At 42.5% G+C, this 24,029-nt stretch overlaps 1 protein-coding gene across 3 annotated transcripts in view; it reads right to left on the bottom strand.

The window, feature by feature from the left end:
- The window catches only part of VPS54 (VPS54 subunit of GARP complex), an 83,013-nt gene that overhangs the window by 16,517 nt on the left and 42,467 nt on the right, over positions 1-24,029 (bottom strand). For all 3 annotated transcript variants that reach the window (XR_012903028.1, XM_075925590.1, XM_075925589.1), the window contains exons 9-16: positions 22,558-22,684; positions 19,922-20,029; positions 14,038-14,093; positions 12,449-12,545; positions 11,621-11,961; positions 3,504-3,633; positions 2,019-2,200; positions 789-898 (exon numbers count right to left, since the gene is read on the bottom strand). Coding sequence is in view for 2 of the 3 variants with exons in the window: in XM_075925590.1 (XP_075781705.1) it covers positions 789-898; positions 2,019-2,200; positions 3,504-3,633; positions 11,621-11,961; positions 12,449-12,545; positions 14,038-14,093; positions 19,922-20,029; positions 22,558-22,684 (1,151 nt within the window). In the remaining variant the exon portion in view is untranslated. The remainder of the gene's footprint in view (positions 1-788; positions 899-2,018; positions 2,201-3,503; positions 3,634-11,620; positions 11,962-12,448; positions 12,546-14,037; positions 14,094-19,921; positions 20,030-22,557; positions 22,685-24,029) is intronic.

Genomic DNA, 24,029 nt, shown 5'->3' with positions numbered 1-24,029 from the left:
AGCTAAAATGACCTCTCTCAAAAGCAGTGGTTTCCCAACCTTATATTGGTGAATCAACCCTTGAACGCATTGGTTCCTGCATGTCCTTGTTTCTACTGTGTCTCTTTATGCCTTCCCCCAATGAGGTTATGTACTTGCGCCCTTCTCTTGTTCATCTTCTGTCTTTATTTTCTGTCTTAGATATTTATATGGGCTCTGTCACTATGGTCTCTATGTACCTCATAATCTTTAATGTGTTTATCCTCACAAGACCCCTGAGAAGGAGGGAAGCACTATTCTTTTACAGATGGGAAGATGAAAGTACAAAGAGATTAGGTGACTAGCCCAGGGTCACACAAGTCTGTGGTACAGTAGGAACCTGAGTCCAGATCCTCACATACATCAGTGGCTACACATCATGTTGGATGGAGAAGTCAGTTCTATCTGATGAAGGAGAAATGCTGAGAGCGTACAGCTTAGCAGTTTCCTCTGACATGTCAGTGACACAGCCTGGGAGATGGGGAGGAAGGAGAGGATCTCTGGCATCCTGTAGAGATTACAACCCTCAAGATGGGAATCCCTGAGTTAAAGTCAGGATTTGGTCTTATGCTCTCAGTTTACAAATGGCTGAACGGATTTTCCTTCAACTTTCCCCAAAAATATTTAGATTGAGGTAAGTCCAGCCTTAAAGAGGCATTTCTTTCTCCTCCAGAACAGGAACATGTGAATAAAGCTGTTATAACAGAATAACATTTAACTGTAGCATTTACATGACAAAAAAATGGAGATAATATTAGAAAACATGGCACCTGCTTTTTTTTCAGGTAGAATAATTTTGCCATCTGATACAGAATCAACAAGATCCTGAAACTCAACAGGAACATCGGCTTGCTTCCAGCGCTCGTTATCTAGCAGCAAACTATTTATAAACATAAAAGAAAGGAGGTTAAGTAAATAAAACGTGTCACCCTGAATACTCTACTGCAATGGAACAAAGGCTGTATTGGTTAAAAGATTCAATCACCTGAAATGTTATTAGCAATCAACGCTTATATTGGGGTGCATGATGCTTTACAATAATAAATGAGACATCCCTGCCCTTGCCTGACGAATACGTAGACTGAATAAATAAAATAGCTTGCAAGAAACAAGAATCTGGAAAACATCTTGTGAGGATTACAGAGGGCTTTGGGGTCATTGTAGCTGCAGTGCTTTGTGGAAATGATGTGGTTTGTAATGAAGGACAGGAACGGGGCTAACTGGAAAACTGCTCCATGAGTTCACATCAGACATAACCTAAACATACACCAAAGAGAGTATGGAGGAATTAAGTGGGTGATGAAGAGAAACGGAGCAGCCAGAAGATCAGCTTGACCCCAACGACCAAACCACAGTACAACTGGCCGAGACTTCTTGTCTACATCGGCCACTGCTACAAACTGAAGATGAAAGTAACTGCCATCTTTTCCATTTAATGCAAATTACGGGTAGCCTTATAGCAGGCGGTTACATTCTCCATTATTGGGACATGCTAATGCCTAAAAGTTGACCCCTTTAATAACCACCCCACCACACATCGCTGAGAACAACTGCCCCTACACGCCCACTAGAGACTGGTAACATCTGGGAGCAGCCTCTATGGACATCAGCAGCAGATGGTCCACCTCAGAGCTGTAGAGGGACAACTAATTAAAGGGATCATTTCCAGGCGTTATCAGCCCCTGATGATTGTGCAGAACAAGTTGGCCAAGTTTTAACTTGCGATAGAAATTACAGGAGGTCTTCAATCTTTCTGGTAGCAAATAGAGTCCTCAGCTGGACTATATTTGGGCAGCTCAGTGCAAAGGGATCAAACGACACATAAAGAGAAGATATATAGAGGGGACAGAGCCGTCTATAACAAACCATTATAATAGATTTTCAAAAATAATTTTTCACAATTTGGGTTATTGTGTGCCAGGCACTAACAGATTTGTCTCAAGCCCAACTGCTGAAATTATTCCTTTAAAATGATGGAGGCAGAGTGTGCCCAATGATACCTGAGTTTCGTTTTTCTCTCCTCATGAAATCTATTCACAAATCGATTGGCTTGACTCTGCAGTGCTCCTCGCAACGACATGCTTTTTCTGCCACAGATCTGTTCCGTGTCTAAGATAAATCCTTCCATTAATCGTGACAGGGCGACAAACTCACTGGAATTCAACTTCTCCAGGAAGCCATCCTACATGCAAAGAGAACTGCTGTTAGGAGATGGCATGGCACAAAGTCACAGATGTAGCTAACGACAGAGACAACTAAAAATGAATGGAACCTAAACCGTACACAAAGCATCCCTAGCAAGCCTGTACCACACTAGTACATCACCAGAACTTGCCTCACAACCTGTGCCAATGACAAGTCTCATCCAGGAGCTGCCTGCTTCTGCTCTGAATGGCACAATTTGACATGCTGGGCCTCCACACAGGCACACGCTCCAGCTGTTGTAAATGGTGGCGCCTCAGTATGATGACAGTGGGTTTACAGCCTACAGAACAGACCCACTAAAGCCACCTGTACATTAGGGAGTTTTATGATGTTTAAGCCCTAAAAATTAGTGAAATCCTGGTAACATTGACTATCTGACATAAGGATGATGATGAAGAATGTGGTTTTTCCTTGCGTAAGCTGAGCGGTAGTGACGTGGCCTCATTGTTCCAAGGGATCATAGTTTAGGACTAACTCTAGGCTAAGTCTTGGAATGGCTCAGCGAGGCCAGGATGCGGTGTCATCACTTCCGTGACAGCGCCCTCAATTTCCACAGAATTTATGTTTTCCAGGTTTTTACCTTTCTGGTTTAAAGCTAATCTTCCAAATATGACCCACGGCATAGTTGTCTTACATGGTCTTCAGAGAGACACACAAACAACCTCCCTGGGGGAGCTGTGCCCCACACACAACCTGACAAAATCCATTTCAAATGTTAACATTAGTATCTATGCCTCTGCCTAGACCAAGAATTTTTCCCTAACATTTCCTGCCATTGCTAGCACTGGTTCAGTGGCCCTAGAGACAGGGCTCTTGGGGAGTCTTAAAGGCAGGAGCGGCTGACATTTTAAAGCACTGTGTCACTTTACCCTGCTTAAAGCATGTCTATACAGGTTAAAATACTACCAGATGCCACATCTAGTCTATGCTAATCGTAGCAATGATGGGAGCATAAGTGGGAGCTGCAAAGACGGGATTATAGAGAAACCACCCTACCATTCACAAAGTCAATTTCTGGGCTGCTCATTTCAGGGGAAAGCAGAAATACTCTATTTAAGCAGTGCATTACAAACGATATATTATGTTAATGACAGTGAGCTCCTGGGCATTAGGTAACACTCAGTACCTTTGATGACATGAGCAGTTACTCGATGTTAATAAGCATGGAACTTCAAAAGTCTAAAGTCTACAGAAAATGCTGTTTAATAGTCAAAACCCAGCAAATAGCTTTTTGAAGTTTTTCATTATGGATGCTGAACTGGATGACCCAAACTCCTTACCTTTGCTCTTGCCATGAGGAACTTGACTGAACGATCGTGGCAGATATCAGAGGCACTGTAAAGTAGCTCTTGAATGTTATTGGCCAGTTTCCCCAGTTCCAGATCAGTCAGTTTCATATCCTCACTGATCCTGAAAATGACGAAAATGTTTGTTTGCGAATGATTTTACAAATACTGTGCTCTACATGCAGTGTCTAATCACTTGCCAAGGAAGGAAAGAACAGGGTCATAGCACAGGTGTCCGACACAGCAGGTTATATGTAATGTATAACTTCAGGCAGCTGGAGATTTCTAACCTTCGGTCACCTCTGTATCAGTCTCTGTAGCAAGTGAATGCATGGTTCTGTTCTCCTATATTTAGTTTAAAACCCACTCAAATAAGGTACTTCCGGCAGATCACTGCACAGCAAGTATTAGTATCTTTTTTGACTTCTGCTGGTTAAATGTTACCCAATCCATGTAATTATTTTCACACCATCGCTTTGAGATAGGATGTAAGCGATTTGTCGACTACCCAATAAGCACAAACTGGGGGGAGCCAACTTAAAAACTGCATGGCACAGCTCTGCCAGCGCTCAGCAAGCTGTGTGTGTAATTTGCTGATCTGGTGAGGCTGCTGCGAGGGTTGTAGGTGTTGACAGTGTGTGTGGAGGGAGAGAACTTGCAGGCCTGTGCAGCTGAAATGGGAGGGTGCTGCACAGGCACATGCTCTCATGCAGCTACACATGCCCTATTACAAATGCTAAAAAGCAGCTGTGTGAACCCAAAAAGAAGGTTGTCCAAATCAGCACATAGCAATACAATGAGCATGTTTTATAATAAGAAACTATTGGATCAGCTGAAGGGTGGTCCTTGTCACTGAAGTCCTCCATCTCCAGCAAGGCCAACAAATCCACTGGTCATCTCAGCAAACAGCTCTAAGATGGTGTTCAGCCCCTTCCCTTCTCCTTGCATCCTGATTTAATTCTCCTGGCTGTTGTCCTCATCATGGCGCATTTCTCTTCTGGGAGCTCCAGCCCTCTCCACCACCTGGTTAAGTTGGCTGGGAAGGTCCTTGCTAAAGACCCTGTCTAGTCGCTTGCTAGAACTGACACATCAGGGAGTCATCACCGGACCTTGATCCTTGTCTGTTCTGTGGGCTTTTAGGATCATCGTCTCAAATCCTTTCTTCTGGCCACCCCTATGCTTCAGAGTGCTCTGCACCAAGCACAGATGGCTGCTCAAATACATGTTCAGTGTGATGATTCCCCACCCCCCGCCTTATGAGGACTGGCTTGTGACTATGATATATGCATAACTCAAAGATGCAGTATGCAAAATAGGTCATGTAACATTTCCATTTTAGTTAGAATCTGCTGGAACTGTATATCCTACTTCTGTGCACATATCATTCTTGTATGTGAAGTCGGAAATACGAAGTGTGGATCTGTTTAGAGTTCTGAATGTGCTAATGAGGGCCCATACTGGTGCCCTAGAAGCTTAATGACTCAGAGGTCAACTCAGCAACCTGTAAACAGCTTTGTTTGTTCTGTAAGCCCAAATAGTGGTTGATCCTAGAAAGACATGTGACCTTACCACCTGGTACTGGAATCCATTTTGAACCTAGTATTAGGACAAGAAGCAATGGGCTTAAACTGCAGTAAGGGAGGTTTAGGTTGGACATTAGGAAAAACTTCCTGTCAGGTTGGTGAATCACTGGAATAAGCTGCCTAGGGAGGTTGTGGAATCTCCACCTTTGAAGATATTTAAGGTTAGATAAATGTCTATCAGGGATGGTCTAGACCAGTGGTTTCCAAACTTTTTGGCATCACGACCCCTTCTTGATTTTTGAGAAACCCTCACACCCCCCCCTCCCAAAAAAATAGCAGCAAAATTTGGGGTGGGGTTGACGGGGGTGTGTGGGGCTGGGTCGCCTGACGGGGTGTGTGTGTGGCTGGAATTTCTTCATGCCCCCCAGTTTGGGAACCCATGGTCTAGACCAGTGTTTCCCAAATGGTGCTCTGCAGAACCCTGGGGGTTCCACGAAGCGAATGTAAGGGTTCCGCGAGAACCCGAACGCTCCCCTCCCCCCGCCCATAAAGAGACAGAGGAGCCCGGCACGCAAAGACGCTGGCTCCTTCCCCGCTCCCCTTTCAGACATCTCCCGCGTCCCCCGCTGCCGCTCTGCTTTTACCACCGGACCTAGCAGCAGCAACAGCTGCTTGTCCCGCTTCTGCCCGATCAACCCAAGATCCCTCTCCCACTGCCGCTCTGCTTTTACCACCGGACGTGGGAGAGGGATCTTGGGTTGATCAGGAAGAAGCGGGACAAGCAGCTAATGCTGCTGCTAGGTCCCTTGGTAAAGGCAGCATGTGTGTGTGTGTGGGGGGGGGGGGGGGGGGGAGTACTATTAGTGAGTGGAACACCGGAACTCCTACTCACTGTGAGGATCAGAACAAATCCCCATACACACTGTGAGGACACGTGGCTCCTGTGCGTGACTTTAAGTTTAAGAATTCAATCTAATATCAAAATTCCCCATGGATCGTTGGTTAAAAGAAGGAACTTTAAAGAGAAAAGTGAGTACGTCAAACTCCAATATTTTTACTGAAACCAGCAAGGAAAATACTGAGGCAGCTCAAGTTAATTATGAAAAATTTCAGCTGACTAATAAGAAACGCAGGTATTGTAAGGACTATTTGGCATTTGGATTCACAAGCAATGGAAATAAAGATGCTCCAGGTGCCCACTGTGTAGTGTGCAACAAAATATTATCTAATAGTTGTTTAGTACCTGCTAAATTGCGAAGACATTTTGAAACAAATCATCCAGAATACAAAGATAAAGACATTAGTTTTTTTTAAGCAAAAGCTTGAATCGCTTGAAAAAAGTAAACTCTTCATGTCAAAAATTGCCAAATCTGATAATGAAAATGCAACAGAGGCATCTTACAAAGTAAGCTATCGTATATCGCTCGCCGAAGAAGCACACACTACTGGGGAAATCACTCATAAAACCATGTGCAAAAGATATTGTGATGTGTATGTTGGATCAGGAGTCTAGTAAAAAAGTTGAGGCTGTGCCACTATCAAACAATACTGTCACACGTCACATTCACGATCTTGCTGCTGACATCGAGAAGGAGCTTATTTTTCGGCTGCATTTATGTGATGCATATGCATTACAATTAGATGTTGCAGGTCTTGCAGTTCTGCTTGTATTTGTCCGTTATGATTTTAATAGTTCTATTGAAGAAGACTTACTTTTATGTGAATTTTTGCAAACCAATACAACTGGTGAGAATATATTCAATTGCATCAATAACTTTATGAAAACACATCAAATAAGCTGGGAAAAATGTGTTAATGTGTGCAGTGATGGTGCCAAAGCAATGGTAGGAACAGTGGCTGGCGCTGTAACATGAATAAAAAATGTAGCACCAAACTGCACCAGCAGTCACTGCATTCTCCACAGACACGCTCTGGTAGTTAAGAATATTTCTCCCTCTCTTAAAAATGTGTTGGACGAAGCAGTACAGATTATTAATTATATAAAAACTCGACCATTACAATCAAGACTGTTCAAAATTATGTGCGAAGATATGGGTAGTCAGCACACAGCCCTGCTTCTACACACAGAAGTCAGGAGGCTATCATGAGGAAAAGTGCTGGTTAGATTATTTGAATTGCATCATGAGCTCTCCGCAAATCTGATGGATCACAAATTCCAACTGTCTGATCGTTTAACAGACTTTTGTGGTTATCTAGTGTTGCGTATCTTGCAGACATCTTTACAAAACTAAATGAAGTAAATCTGTCGCTGCAAGGAAAGAATGTAAATATTTTTAATGCGAAAGAAAATTTTTGTCATTGTCACGGAAGCTACAGTTTTGGATCTCATCTGTAGGACGAAATGATTTGGATTGTTTACCAACTCTGAATGATTTCCTTGAAGAAAATGGATACAAACTTGATGAAGATATTCGCAGCGACATTGCAGATCATCTCCACGATTTATACACGAACATCATTAAGTATTTTCCAAACATCAATGACAACAATACCTGGATTCGAAATCCATTAAGTTTAACAGAAAAGCCAGTCAGTTTTTCTACACAAGATTATGAAAACCTAATTGAAATTGCTTCAGATGGCTAATTAATACAAAAATTTAAAGAAGTTTCTCTGATTACATTTTGGAGTGACTTATGTCAAAGTCAAGAATATTCATCTTTATCAAGACGCGCAATTTGTCAGCTGTTACCCTTTGCCAGTACATACTTATGCGAAACTGGGTTCTCGAACTATGCAGCAATGAAAACGAAATACAGAAATCGACTGAATGCTGCGCCAGATATGCGAATCCAACTTTCTAGTATTAAACCAAATATAAAAAGAATTTGCCAAGAAAAGAAGAAAAACCACTCTTCGCATTGAAAACTATGAATATAATTAATATTATGTGATAGTTTTATTTTTTGTACATATTTAATATGATTTTTGTTGAATATAAATGAATGGTGTTATATTCAATATGTTGAATTTAAATGAATGGTGATCTCATGACCATATTTAGCATCTTATTACTACCAATTGTGGTGTACTGGTAGCGTGTGTGTGTTTGGGCGTGGTTTTTTTTTTTTTGCTCGACAAACTTAATCCCTGGCTAGCGGGTTCCTTGAAATTTTTCTGAGTTTGAAAGGGTTTCGTGATCAAAAAAAATTGGGAAACACTGGTCTAGACAGTACTGGGTCCTGCCATGAGACCAGGGGACTGGACTCAATGATCTCTTGAGGTCCCTTCCAGTTCTAGTGTTCTATGATTTTCCATGAAAGGGGGGATGCAAAACAAAGGAGTCCGACCCTGAAGGAAATCCAAGAGTGGAGAACCGTTTTAGGTCGGGGGTTGCTAACACACAGAAAAATCCCCAGGCCTGAGGTTGCCCCTCCCTGAGTTAAACAATGGGAAGCAATCAGTTGGCTTTTGAAACTGCCTGGTACAACTTAAGTGAATTCAAAAGAACTCTAAAGAAGGTGGAGATCCAAGTCAGAGGGGAAAACTTGGATGCTTATACCTGAAGTAAGAATGACTATTTAGGACAAGAATTTGCATGTAACAAGTTTCTTAGTGAATTAGAAGTAGCTACTGTGTTTTCTATTCATTTTAATTTAGTGACTTACTTTGATTCACTTGCAACCACTTAAATTCTACTTTTTGTACTTAATAAAAACCCTTATTTATTATCATCAGGCCCAGTGTAAATAATTGTTACCTGGGGAGAAGTAACCACCATGCATATCTGTCTTTCACTGAGAAAGAGAGTTTACCTTATCAGCTTTCCCAGTGTAAAACTTTTACAGAGAAAGGAGGGTTTATTTGGGCTTTTGATCCCTTCACGGGTTAGTTTCCTGGATATGGAGTTCTCCCTAAGCTGAAGTGTGTCTGTTGCTCTGCAGAACAGTGTTTACCCCAACTCTATGCCTTGTCTGGGGGAGACCAGAGGATCTTGCCCAGCAGGAGAAGGTAGTGGTGAGTCTCAAAGAGCAAGAAGGCAGGCATCAATGGCAAGATCAAACACTGGGGACCAATCCCAAAGGGGACTTCTTTGATTGCACCCCGTCATATAGATCTTGGAATTCTTATTGTATTTCTGCAGCTGGAGCTCAACAAGATCTTCATCCTACCGAGAGATGAAGTTGTGGGTATCTCAGTCAACAGTACGCTATGTCATTTCAAATGGTTCTGCTTCATAAAGCTCTGCACCTACAGCCGCTTACAATGAAAATGGACGGAGCTGAGTTTCACATACTGTGCCGACCTATAGAGTTATGGTAGTTCCTCATTTAACGTATCTTGGTTAACACTGTTTCACTGCGGTGTTGATTATCTCTTAGAACACTGAAAGTTGTGCAATTCTCCCTTATAATGTCATTTGGTTGCCTGCTTTGTCCACTACTTGCAGGGTTTTCTGGAAACGCAGCCTGTCCTTGTGGGGGTTTCGAACCAGAGTGGACTGGGAGCCCCCTATATGCTCCACTAAGTTCCCTGTAACTCCCCCACTACCCTGCTTGGAGTAGCTCCTAAGAGACTCCTGCTTGCTCTGTGACGGGGGGGGGGGGGGGGGTAGGAAAGGGGTGCTGATGTCAATAAGTCCCCCCTTCTCCAGGATCCAGGCCCCACTGTATATACCTCACCTCCACATAGAAGGATATCACAGCTACAGAGTCTTCTGTCTGGACTTCCTGATCTACTAAAAAGGGTAGTGTACTTGAGTGGGGCCAGCAAACTTAAAGGAGCAATGCACATCTCTGCCTCTTTCTCAAACACACACACACAGCATGTGTGTGTCTGTCCTTTTCACATACAGTTTGTGTGTGTCTGTTGCACAGGCCCCTGCCCCCACTTGGCACTGCACATCTGTACATGCCCTGCCTGGAAGAGAGAGCAGTACACACTAGTGGGGGTCCATTATCATGTTCACTTTCTGCAGGGAAGTGTTTGCAGACACTACCCTGCATCTATTGCGTCTCTCCCTCCTGCTTCATCCAGGCTACCTCAAGAGCGTGAGGCTACATTACCAACATGTTAAACCTTGAGGGCTCAGCGTGTTAAACCTTGAGGCCCCGACATGCCGCGCTGCTGCCTCCGTAGTGTGGGGTGCCAGGCAGCAGCTGGTCTGTGAAGAGAGCCAGTTCAAAAACCAGCTCTCCTCACAGACCAGCTGCCTGTCGCCCCGTGCTGCTGCCTCTGATACAGAGGCGGCAGCAGCACAGGGTGGCAGTAGCCCCTATCCAGGGGGGTCTGAGTTCCCGGACCCGGTGCAAGCTGGAACTGAGCCAGGCTGCCTGTCCGCCTGGCTCCTAATGCACTTTAAATGCAGAGCTGCAGCAGGGGTAGATCCCAGTTCCGTCACAATCCAGGACTGAGCCGGGCTGCTGGCCAGCCTGCAAAAATATTAACTGGTGGGGGTGGGGAGAAATGCATGTAGTCTATAGCAATAACCTATAAGCTTTTGTTTATCGGTTAATCGACTGTATTATTACATCCCTATCCACCACCTCAACTAAGCCTCACACTCACCATTGCTGTGCACACTACTAAATTGTTTAAAACGTATACTGTATATGTATATACTTCCTTTTGTCTGCTGAAAAAGATTCCCCTGGAACCTAACCCTCTTATTTACATTAATTCTTACAAAGAAATTGGATTTGCTTAACATCTTTTTGCTTAAAGTAGCATTTTTCAGGAACATAAATACATGATTAAGTGAGGAGTTACTGTGGGTGGCTTCCAGACGAGAAGAGCCCTGAACAATGGAGATATACCTATCTAATGGAACTGAAAGGGACCTTGAGAGGTCATCAAGTCCCGTCCCCTACCCTCACAGCAGGACCAAGTAGCATCCCTGACAGATTTGCCCCAGATCCCTAAATGGCCCCCTCAAGGATTGAACTCACAACCCTAGATTTAGCAAATCAATGCTCAAACCACTGAGCTATTCCTCCCCCAGAATACAGAAAGTGCCCAGAAAGGCTACTCTTGTGGTGCCTGGACCCATGGGAAATCAGTAGGAGGACTATTTGCACTGACTATGTCACCACAATTGTGGGGATGCATCCACTCGGCCACTCCTACCCCTATTACATACGGAAGCAACTTTGTTCACTGGCTCTCAGTTGACAAATCAGCTGTAGAACTGGCATGGGAACTTTCAACCAGTTGAGGGATACTATGACTAACTAATTTCACTAATGTGTACACACACACACACACACACACACACACACACACACACACCCCACCCCCGAAACAGGAAAAGCAGTGGGTTTCTGTTGCACAAGGGTTGACATCTCCTCATGCAACTGCTCACTGTGAGCAACAGGTGACCTAGTGAGGAACCAAAGAAGGTGCAGTCTGTGGTTCCTTCTGCCCTCCCAGAGAGTGGGTGTGGGATGGAGGAACGCTTAATGACTGTGGAAGCCAGTTCATCCATTATCTACATAAGCAATCTGAACCAGAGTGAATTGTACACTGTCATCAATAAACTGACAATGCCTGCATGGTACATTATAAAGGCAACACTGTTAGACGACAGGAATCAACACTGTAAGTAATCTAGCAGAGATGTTTACTTACATAATCTCTACCACACTCGGTGTAACGGAAGAGGACGTTTGTTCTTTGCTGGATGAAGAGTCAGTAGTGCACTCCGGTTCAGATACCGAATCACTGCTGCAGGCTTCACTGTTTGGCGACGCATTTCTTTGAGAAGCATTGTCAACTGCTACCGATGGGAGGTCCCCCTCACTGAATGCATCACTTATAAATATGCCTTCGTGAGTCAGATAAGCTACTTCTGTATCCACAGTATTGTCTTTTGAAGGGTTCTGCTGCATTGAAGCTTCTTCCAGTTCCCTGGTCCTTTGGTTCTTGCTTAGAACCAAGAGAACTACGCTACGAATAATACTTAAGGTTGCCTAGGATCAAATATAATGTTTATTTACAAAACAATTAACACAATTTTACTTTGACAAAGATATTTTCTTTTGACAGGAAACAAGCAAATGTAAATATGTACTGGTTTTATTTCTTGAATCACTACTTCAAGTCAAAGGAACTGGTCTTCAACAGTGGCTAGCACCAGATGATTCTAAGACAGGTGCAAGAAACCCCTATATATGGGGTAATCTGCCCCTCAAGAAGGACTCATCCTAATCACTAATAACTTGAGCCTGAAATAAATCATGAAACAAGAAGTTGTATCTCCTTTCCAATATGCTCTTTGTTAGCGTAAGCCATCATAACTCTGTTCATCATCTAGGTTCAACCTCTTCTGGAATTCAAGTTTAGGATTTTGTAGTCAAAATTAACATTTTATATTCCAATCAGAAAATAAATCTAGCTCAATTCTGAATCAATGTCTGAAATGAGGATATGAAACACTTGGGAAAGGAATATACTTACTTTAATTCTTTTGAGAAAGATAGTACATTTAGAAAAAATATTCTTCAGTAGATCAAACCACTGAGGAAAATTCATCATCCGCATTTGATCTGCGAGCCTAGGAAAACAGTATTTGAGAGGCAACAATTATTTACCTTTGAAGTGATCTCCTGACAAGGCTAACTACTGACATTTAAAGGAAAAACAGACCATCAAAACCATGAATTTAAAGAAAGTTATTCAATCAAGAAAACAGACAATAATATAAGCAGTAGTGTCTTGATTAATAAGTGGGGGGCTAAAAATATATCACGTCAGAAAAATGAATGCCTCCATTAACATTCAGCTTTTTAAAAGCACCAATGCCCTTCTTTCGTAAAAATGGAAAGTGTTGCTCAGACTCCATTACACTCAAGGCACATGTTAATGATAATTGTCAGCAAGCACAGAAGAAAAATAACCAAGATTGGCTATGAAAGATTTTTTTTAACTGGAAAAGCAAAAATATTGGGATGATGCTCCTTTGTTACTGTACTGTAAGGATGTAATGCATTCGGTCTGGCAAAAGGCAGAAAAATGCATCTCCAAACCAAAATAAATCTCATAATATACAAATCTATCTCCTAGCAGAATCTGTAAAGTGATGCTTTTCAACCTTTACTGACTCTATATATGTGTTTGAAAGCTAGCAGGAAAAAGGGAAGTTACTCACTTTCAAGATCTGGTTTTACAAACCAAATTGGCCCCAAATCTAAAATTGAAAGCAATAATGGCTTCCTGTTTCGCCTTGTTTGTGGGTCTAATTTTGCTCTTTTTGGGTAGGTGGTGAATCTCAGTCTTAGGCACAATACATACGGCTCACAACCAGTGTTGTCTTCAAGACATCATTGTCAATTCCAAGTCGAGTTTCAAGTCACTACAGTTCAAGTCTCAAGTCCCTAAAGTCACTTTCAAGTCAAGTCCCAAGTCTTAATTTTAAAAATGTCAAGTCACTCTTGTACAAGCCATCAATATCGGCATTTTTGGACAATTTTTTTACCAAGTCGATTTAACAAAATTAGCAAGTCTCAAGTTGAGTCTCAAGTCACAATGAACCCAAGTTGAGTCTCGAGTCGAGTCACCTAGGCGATTTAAGTCGGACTCGAGTTCAAGTAGTGGGACTCGAGTCAACAACTCTGCTCACAACCAAGACAGATTATGTTGTTCAGTATCCTTCCTTTGAAGTAGTAAGATGTACCATACCCCCGTCTCTTTCATGCAGGCACATTTTATTATAGCCCCTGCTTTTCCCCACATGGTCAGGAAACAAATGCAAATATTTTAGCCTGTGCTTTTTCTAACTGTGCATATAATATGCAGTGGAATTCACATTGTTTTTAAAACAATTTCTAAAGAAAGTTTAAAAATACAAGAGTATAAATACTAAGATCTGTAACAAAAGAAGGGGGGGGAGAGCATCTGAAGAAATGCAGAGGATTGTTGGGGAAAAACAGAAAAACAAAATGATACTTAATTATTTGCAACTTCACATTGAAAAATAATTTATCATCTGTGCTAGCGCATTCATTCCCCACCCAATCTGCAACAAGAAACCCATGACGTATACTTACTTAACAACAACTTCTGTGTCTATTTCTTCTATCTGCAATACCGTACTAACCACACACTGTGAAATTTAAGGAAAAAGAAGTATCTTAGCTACTTTCCAACCCTTCTGAGTTTCATAATTTAAAAGGACCTCAAGTTAATAAAAAAAAAAGGAAAAGGAAAAGAAAAAGACAGGCATTTGGGGGTCATTTTCTATTCTTACAGCTTTTTTCTTTTAACTGCAAAATACGGGACCCAAGGTTTTCAAAAGGGACTAGTGATTTTGGATGCCCAACTTGACAAACCTTAAGGGGGACTGATTTTTTCCAAGCACTTTCCAAAAATCAAGTGCCTATTGTTGGCATCCAAAAACTACTGTTGGGCACCCAAAAACTGAGGCCCCCAAAATCACCAATTGTTTGAATATTTTGCTGAATATGAATATCATAGAGTTCATAAATATCATAGAGCTCATAATTCTAAGGAATGGTAACAGGAGAACAGCAAAATGAAGACAATGGATTTCAGGAAGGCAGATTTTAGTAAATTCAGAGAGATGCTAGGTAAGGTCCCATGGGAAGCAAGACTAAGAGGAAAAACAACTGAAGAGAGCTGGCAGTTTTTCAAAGGGACATTATTAAGGGCCCAAAAGCAAACTATTCCACTGCATAGGAAAGATAGAAAGTATGGCAAGAGAACGTCTTGTCTTAACCAAGAGACTTTACATGATCTCAAAGTCAAAAAGGAGTCATGCAAAAAGTGAGAACTACACTGTTTGTGTAGGTCAAATTACAAAAGGACGATTATAAGCATATAGTGCAAGTATGTAGGGGCAAGATTAGAAAGGTGAAGGCACAAAACTAGCTCACTCTAGCTATAAACATAAAAGATAACAAGAAAGCATTCTACAAATATATTAGAAGCAAGAGGAAGACCAAGGACAGGGTAGGCCCATTGCTCAGTGAAGAGGAAGAAACAACAACAGGAAACTTGGAAATGGCAAAGGTGCTTAACAGCTTCTTTGCTTTGGTTTTCACCAAGAAGATTGATGGTGATGGGATGCCTAACATGGTGAATGCTAGTGGAAATGGGGTAGGTTTAGAAGTTAAAATAAAAAAAGAACAAGTTAAAAATTACTTAGAAAAGTTAGATATCTTCAAGTCACCAGGGCCTGATGAAATGTATCCTAGAATACTCAAGGAACTGATAGAGGAGGTATCTGAGCCTTTAGCTATCATCTTTGAAAAGTCATGGAAGTTGGGAGAGATTCCAGAAGACTAGAAAAAGATCAATATAGTGTCCATCTATAAAAAGGGAAATAAGAACAACCCAGGAAACTACAGACCAGTCAGCTTAACTTCTGTGCCAGAGAAGATAATGGAGCAAGTAATTAAGGAATTTATCTGCAAACATCTGGAAGGGTATGTTACACTACAGCATTATTTCAAAATATATTTTATTTCGAAATAGTTAATTCGAAATAAGTTATTTTGAAATAACACGTCTACACAAAAAATGCATTTCGAAATAGCGTTTTGTTATTTCAAAATAGCGCGTCAACACTGAGTGGATGCTGAATTGCATTTAAGGCCGGCCAGAACCAGATCCAGGAGGGCATCAGGTCAGGAATTACTTTGTGTGGCTGCTACCTGAGGCCTGTGCTTAAAGGGACCCACCTCCCAGACAGCCAGTTCTCAGGTTTCCCTGCTTGCTTATCTACCTCGATGCAGGACAGCAAAGCATTATGTCTCTGCGTGCACTTGTTGCCCTCACTCGGGACACCACAGCACTCTGCAACATGGAGCCAGAGCTGTCCCTGGGCACTCTGGTGTTTCTCTTGGATGCGTTGCTGTGAGCTTGGCTGCACTTTCTGCAGGCTGCCATCTGGGAGGTCCATCGAGGGGCTGTCAGTATCCAGGAGTCCCTGCGGGAGAGCTTCCACCCTGAGGAGCACTAAGAGCCTCCCTAGTCTGCCCCACTGTGGGCTTGTGCGCCTCATTCCTCCCTCACATCCTTCCACTTACCCCTCCCTAACCCCCCTTCCTGATGTCACATAAAATACATGTATTTTCATGAACACAAACTCTCTTTATTTAACAAAACTGGGGAGGGGGGGGGGAAATGAAACTCTGGTGAGACTGGGGAAAGGAGGAGGGAGAGGGGAGAAGAGAAGGTGGGAGAGGGGAGGGGGAAACCTGGGAGGAGGGAGTTGGAAGGGGGAAGCAAGGGGAAGAAAGGGGAGGGGAAGCTCAGGGCTCAGAGTTGGGGGTCTTGCCCGACCAACTTGATTTTCATGCAAACCTGTTCCTGGATTTGCATGTGGCCTTTGGTGGCCAGGCTGGCAGCTATCCTACCATAGACGGCCGCGTTCCTTCATCTAGTGCGGAGATCATGGACAGTGGGGGCATCCCCTCAAAACTGAATAAGGTCCATGATCTCCACCGTAGACCAAGAAGGCACCTGCCTTCTTCAGGCCCTGGCAGGCTCCTTGGAGCTGGCAGACTGCTCCTGGAGAGCGGTGGAGAGCTGGCTGCCAGTGCCTTGCTGGCTCATGTTTTAGAGCCACTGGGTCAGGGGCAGTGATTGCTGGCTCTGGGCTGGCAGGCTTGGAGCTGGCACAGGCACTGTGGCCAGAGTCAGCCTCTTTAAGGGCTCTGGAGGGGGGGGGGGTGAGAGAGGGAGAGAGAGTGGCCACCAGGGCACCCAGGGAAGGCTGGAGGCCCCCTATTTCGAAATAAGTGTCTACACAGCTCTTATTTCGAAATAGCAGTTTTGAAATTGGCATTATTTCTCGTGGAATGAGGTTTACCAAAATTTGAAATAAGCGCTCCGCTATTTCAAATTAATTTAGAAATAGCGGTTTGGCTGTGTAGACGCTAGTGAAGTTATTTTGAAATAATGGCTGTTATTTCAAAATAACTTTGCTGTGTAGACATACCCGAAGATAATAAGGTGATAGGTAACAGTCAGCATGGCTGTGTAAAGAACAAATCAGGTCAAACCAATCTGATAGCTTTGTTTGATAGGATAACATGTCTTGTGGATAAGGGAACAGTGGTGGATGTGGTATACCTAAACTTTACTAAAGTGTTTGATATGGTATCACATGATCTTCTTGTCAATAAACTAGGGAAATACAACCTTGATGCAGCTACTATAAGGTGGGTGCAAAACTGGCTGGATAACCGTTCTCAGAGAGTAGTTACTAATGGTTCAGTCATGCTGTAAGGGTATAACAAGTGGGGTTCCGCGGGGGTCTATTATGGGTCCGGTTCTGTTCAACATCTTCATGAACGATTTAGATACCAGCATAGAAAGTATACTTATAAAGTTTGCAGATACCACTGAGCTGGGAGGGGTTGAAAGTGCTTTGGAGGATATGGTCATAATTCAAAGTGATCTGGACAAACTGAAGAAATGGTCTGAGGTAAATAGGATGAAGTTTAATAAGGAAAAATGCAAAGTACTCCATTTAGGAAGGAACAATCCATTTCACACATACAGAATGGGAAGTGACTGTCTAGGAAGGAGTACTGCTGAAAGGGATCTAGAGGTCATAGTGGACCACAAGCTAAATATGAGTCAATAGTGTGACACTGTTGCAAAAAAAAAAAAAAGCCATAATCCTGGGATCCTGGAATGTTGTAAGTAAGACACAAGAAGTCATTCTTCTGCTTTTCTGTGCACTGATTAGGCCTTAGTTGGAGTACTGTGTTCAGTTCCGGGCACCGCATTTCAAGAAAGATGTGGAGAAATTGGAGAAGGTCCAGAAAACAGCAACAAAAATTATTAAAGGCCTAAAAAACATGACCTATGAGGGAAGATTGAAAGAATTGGGCTTGTTTAATTTAGAAAGACTAAGGGGGGATTTGATAACAGTTTTCAAGTATCTAAAAGGGTGTTGCAAGGAGTAGAGAGAAAAATTGTTCTCCTTGGCCTCTAATGACAGGACAAGAAGCAATGGGCTTAACCTACACCTCCCTTGTTGCAGTTTGTTTAACCACCCTGACAGTGAGGGTGGTTAAATACTGGAATTAAATTGACTAGAGAGGGTATGCAATCTCAATCACTGGAGATATTTATGAGCAGGTTGGACAGACATCTCTCTGGGATGATCTAGACACTGCTTGGTCCTGCCACGGAGGCAGCGGACTGGACTTGATGACCTCTTGAGGTCCCCTCCAGTTCTAGCATTGTATGATTCTATGACTTTTTTGTATTTAAACAGAGAATTTATAAAAACAAGTACTGTGATGGCATTACTGTAAGAAATGGGCTGTGAATACAAAATGAATACCCCAGGGGACTGTCTGTATCAATCTCAGTCCAGAAAATTATCCTACATCCTTATTTTCTACTACATTATATCCTATCCTTGAGGCCCATTACTGCCACAAAATATACTCCAGCTGAAGAGTGGGCAGAAAGAAAATGGACAGTCAAATTTCTAACTTTCCAAAATCAATTTTTATTCCAAACTTTCCATTGTCTGAGAGTTTATTGATGCATCTGTGCTATTAGTTTTGTTAAACCTAGAAACAAGACAGCCAGCCCCACTTAGACTAAATTGAAGATTTTCTCAAACTCTGATCAAGAATCACTCAGATGTATGAGATGATTCAACAGAACGTGAATGTATCTTGCCTGTAAGTGGATTTCTATAAACTACTGTGGTGCTGGATAGTGTCCTGTTATTTAAATATTGGTGATATTGATAACTGGTGTTCTGCATGGATGCTCCTTAAAGACACATTTCTTTTTCATGAGCTATACTGAATGCTAAGGGCTTACACCTCCATTCCTCTATTTGCATGGTCACAAAGTACGACAAGTGTTGGTATAACTGGGCAGCCCTACAAAGGAGTAATAAATGGACACATATGTGAGACTTGGCTGAAGAACAGTATTCCTTCTTTACAGAAAAGCCATTACTTGTAGGGGCTACAAGAAATTTGCAACATGTAAACATGATCCAAATACCACAGAAAAGGAAACTAGGAGTTGAAAAACAATTGTTTGAAAGGATTTATCCAGACAACCTACTCCATGTGTGTAATGTGGCACGTTATCTAGCAGAAACATATCTGAAGTGTATTATATTTTATTTGTTACCAAGGGGACATAACTGAGAAAGGAAAGAGAAAGGTCTGTGGGGACTGCAGTGCAGGGGAATTGATCTGTTTTGGTGTTCCACGTGAGTTGTTTGTGCCCTGAGGCAAAGGCCTGAAATAGACTCACATATGGCATTGGTTCCTTTCTTGGGTGGTGAGAAGCTCAGCTCCTTAACTGAAGGGCTAACACAACACCCTGACTTTACTGTCTGCCCCATAGCAGACAAGAGATCTTGACAATCCACACAAGGGACTTTTACCTAATAAACAACACAGACTTTCGACAGATGATCGTCGTCTAGCCCTCCTCCCTAAAAAAGCAAGATTGTGCCTAAAATATTCAAGTGTCCAGGGATGTATGTGTTAATAAGCTTTATATAATGGTTCTCTTCCTCTTTCTGTAAAATTACCAGTAGATTCTAGTCTTGAAAATGGAATTGCTTAAGCCATTTTATCTGGGGAAGTTACCAGCTAATGGAGAAAGAAAAAAAATTAACTCAAGCAGGCAAAAAAGGTGAAGGTAAGTGTCTGTATATCAAGGCACAGAGAAAGATGTGTTCTTTCTCTACCTTGATGCCACACAGTGGCTGAGGAATCCACTGTGAGCACAGGCCTATACAGGTATGTGGTCACTAATACACCACAATTAATGCTTATCTTTTTAAAATACATCTTTTTCACAGTAAGAGAAAATAATGAGGTTATGAAATTAAATTAAATACATCCTTAACACTGAAACAAAAACATTTCTGAAAGATGGGTAAGTCTTTGAGATATCTAGAAGTGATTTGCTTACCTGTTTAATTATGTTCTTTGCTGTAACAATCATTTCATCACCATATATTTCAAAAAAATTGAGCTTTCTTTGCTTCAGAAGTCCAAATACTAGTGATACAAGTCTTTCCTATTAAAAAAAAACCCACAAAAGGACAAGGAGAGGGTAGGTACTTAAACATATATTCATGCATCCAAAAGCAGGGTGTCGGATGGCCTGATAGTGACTCTGCTAGTGCTCAACACCAACCATCCTACGTGTAGACCATTAGACCAGTGTTTCTCAACCTTTTTTTTTATAAAGTACCCCTTTAAAAAAATTATAGGTATCACCAGTACCTACAGTTTTCAGACACACAATTTTTTTTCTAACATTGCAACACATTTGTTTAAACAACTTAATTGTAGCTGGGCAGGCAATGAAATTTTTGGGTGTAAAAAGTACAAAAATAATCAAGCGCTGTAAAACTTAAAACAAAAATTCAGGTTTCTCCAAATTCCAGTTGTGTTGACATACTCTCCAGACTTCTCTCAAGTACCCCTAAGAGTACTCTTACCACTGGTTAAGAAACACTGCATTAGACCATGCCTTTCCCTACACAAGACTCAAAGGGATTAGTCTTAGGCTATGTCTGCACTTCAACCACTGCAATTGCACCACTATAGACACTCCCTACAGCAAAAGAAGGTTCTCCAATTGCTGTAGTTAATCCACTTCCTGAGAGATGGTAGCCAGGTCCACTGAAGAATCAACCTAGCACTATCTACACCAGGATTGAATTCATCTTCACTATATTGCTCAAGGGTATGGATTTTGTACACCTGCGAGCAACACTGCAGGTTCAAAGACTCATATACTTTAAGGTCAGAAAGGGTCATTATCATTTAGATTTTGTCTACATTACCCTGCTTTTAACAACATGACATTTTTGCTTATAAAATACTTCCACTGCCTACAAGTGGCATTCGTGTTGATAGAGGAGCACTCCTATAGCCATTTACACTGCCACTTGCCACAGCACAACTTTTGTCTTTCGGAAGGGGGGAGGGGCAACGGTGATTTAAGAGCTGGTGAATGACAGAAGTTTGTTGTTCAATTGGCAGTGTAAAGAAAGACTTAGTGTGACCTCCTACACACTGCAGGCCACAGAACCTTACCCATCCACTCCTGTAATAGACTTCTGACCTCTGGCTGTGTTACTTTAGTCCTCATGTCCTGGTTTAAAGACTTCGGAGCCATAATTTGCACTAGTTTAAGCGTGCAAGTGACCTATGCCCTATGCTGAAAAGGACAGCAAAACTATCCCAGGGCCTCTAACCCTAACCCTTCCCTAACCCTCTAACCCTAACCTTGTAGTGGCCATAAGGGTAGCTTAACCTCAAAGATCTTCAAGTAAATTAAGAACACACAGTGCAAAATGTAACAGCTGTGTGTGACTAAACTTACATCAAGCAACATGTTTGGAACAAGAAAGATAAAATCATAAGGATGATAGAATGAGAGTAATATGCATCATCATCTATCTATTCACCACATACTGTATCTTCACTTACTACAGGCAGTCCCCGGGTTACGTACAAGATAGGGACTGTAGGTTTGTTCTTAAGTTGAATCTGTATGTAAGTCGGAACTGGCGTCCAGATTCAGCCGCTGCTGAAACTGACCAGCGGCTGACTACAGGAAGCTGAGACAGTTGCTCTGCCCCGGGCTTCCTGGAATCAGTCGCTGATCAGTTTCAACAGCAGCTGAATCTGGACGCCAGTTCCGACTTACATACAGATTCAACTTAAGAACCCCAGGCATCCCCAAGTCAGCTGCTGCTAAAACTGATCAGAGGCTGATTCCAGGAAGCCTGGGGCAGAGCAACTCTGCCTCGGGCTTCCTGTAGTCAGCCGCTGGTCAGTTTCAGCAGTGGCTGACTTGGGGATACCCTGGGGCAGAGCAGCTGGGGTGCTGCTGGGTTGCTCCAGTAGCGCCACTCCTCGGCGCTACTGGAGCAACCCAGCAGCACCCCAGCTGCTCTGCCCCAGGCGTCCTGATTCTACCACAGGCATCTACCACAGGTAGATTCTATCACAGGTAGAGCTGCTCTACCACAGGCGTCCCGAGAAAAGCCTGGTCTGCTGGGGAGGGCGCACTAGCTGCGCGCCCCCCCCCCCAGCAGACCAGGGAGACGCGGGCGGCGGGACCGAGATGCGCTGCGGTCCCGCCACCCCGGTCCCCCGCGTCCTCCAGGGCGAGAAAAGCCCCGTTCGTAAGTGCGGATCCAACATATGTCGGATCCACGTAACCCGGGGACTGCCTGTACATGGTATGACCACACATACTTTTCTGTTTTATTTCACAAGTTGCAGGGTCTCTTGTATCATGGGTCAGAAATAAGTGCTAATATTTTTAAAAAATCAATACACTGATTTAGTTTTAAAAGAAAAATGCGACTGCACTCAAATTCTGTGGTTTTAGGTATAATAAAAAGGAATATTTTCCTTTTCAAATAAAAAAAGAGGATACCGAGAAATTTGAACTAAAAGACAAATGGTATAAAACAATGTTGCTATAGCGGCAATGGGTGGATGAATGTTAGTGTTTATAAAGTACTTCAAGGAAGAAAAATATTATGCTTGTCAGATGGTTTCTATTTTCTATGAGAAACATACCTCTTCTAGAACCTGACAGTCCTCTTCTAGTGGTCTATTTAAATCACTCCGAGCGTACGTAGAAAACTCTGCAATCATCATTTTATCTATGAGTTTTTCTAATTCACAAAGCTGTGATCCAAGATGCCTGTTTAAGAAAAACAGTGACTGAGCTATAAGCTAAATAATCAGAAAAACTCTGACCTCTGCAGGTGACCAGTATGAGATTTAAGATCATCAGATATGAACCGGAAGAGACTCCCTCCCCCGGGACTTCAGCGCTCTGTGCCCCACCATGATAGGCAACCCCATCATACAATCATACTATGGCTCCTGAGGGGAGAGTGTTCCAAAACAGTGTCCCTCTGATTGTTAGAACCTTCTTCTAATTTCCAGTCTAAATTTGTTCGTGGCTAGTTTATACTCATTTGTTTTTATGCTACCACTGCCCTTTAGCTTAAATAGCTCTTTACCCTCCCTGGTGTTTATCCCAGAAGTATTTACAGAAAACAGTCATAGTCCCTCTCAGCCTAGGTTTTGATAGGCTAAACAAGCCAACCTCTTTTAGTCTCCTCTCCATTCCCTTGTTCATCCCAGTAGCTCTTCTCTGACCCTGTTCCAGTTTGAATTCATCTTTCTTGAACTTGGGTAACCAGAACTGCAAGCAGTATTGCAAATGAGGTCCCTATAGTGCTTTCTAGAGTGGCATTAATACATACATACATGAGAGAGAGAGAGAGAGGCCTTATCTGATACATCCTAAAATTGATCACATTTTCCCTTTTTTGTGGCCACATCAAAATGAGGGATCATATTCATCCTGTGATCAACCAGCACACTCAGGTACCTCTCTTCCTTGGTTGCTTCCAACTGATGAGCCCCCATTTTATAGCAGAAATGCTGATAATTCGATCCCAACTGCAAGACTTTGTACTCAGTATTATTTAATTTAATCCCACTTCTGTTGCTCCGTTCTCCAAGATCATGCTGTTCTTCCTGCATAATACTGTGATCTTCTTAAGTATTGACAATGCCTCTCAATACTGTATCAGCAAATTGTATTAGCCTACTCCTACTTTTTGCGCCAGTGTCATTAATATACCTATTGAATCAAAACCAATTCCTGAGAACTTCCACCCATAATTCCCCCGCAGTCTAACAGTTCACCTTCCAGCGCAATCTGTTTCTATCTCCCCTATAGCCAGTTCCTTATCCACCTGTGATGTTTTGGGGTACACCAACACCAATAAAGAATTCTGTCACCACAGGCCTATAACATTAGGGACCTTTGTGTTATGTCACTATGATTCAGATCCCTGCAACCAGCAGCCCAGCCACCAAAATAAGTTCTCACCCCAACTCTCAAAAGCCCAGTTACTCTCTAAAATAGGGGTAAAGAACCTTTTTTGGGTCAGGGGCCGCTGATCCACAGGAAAATCAGACGGGGGCCACACAGAAGTGAGAAGCAAAGTGAGAAGCCCCTGACTGAGAAG

The sequence above is a fragment of the Pelodiscus sinensis genome, chromosome 3 (assembly GCF_049634645.1).
Source record: "Pelodiscus sinensis isolate JC-2024 chromosome 3, ASM4963464v1, whole genome shotgun sequence".
NCBI classification, from domain to species: Eukaryota; Metazoa; Chordata; order Testudines; family Trionychidae; genus Pelodiscus; species Pelodiscus sinensis.
This window is presented reverse-complemented; position numbering and strand designations above follow the sequence as displayed.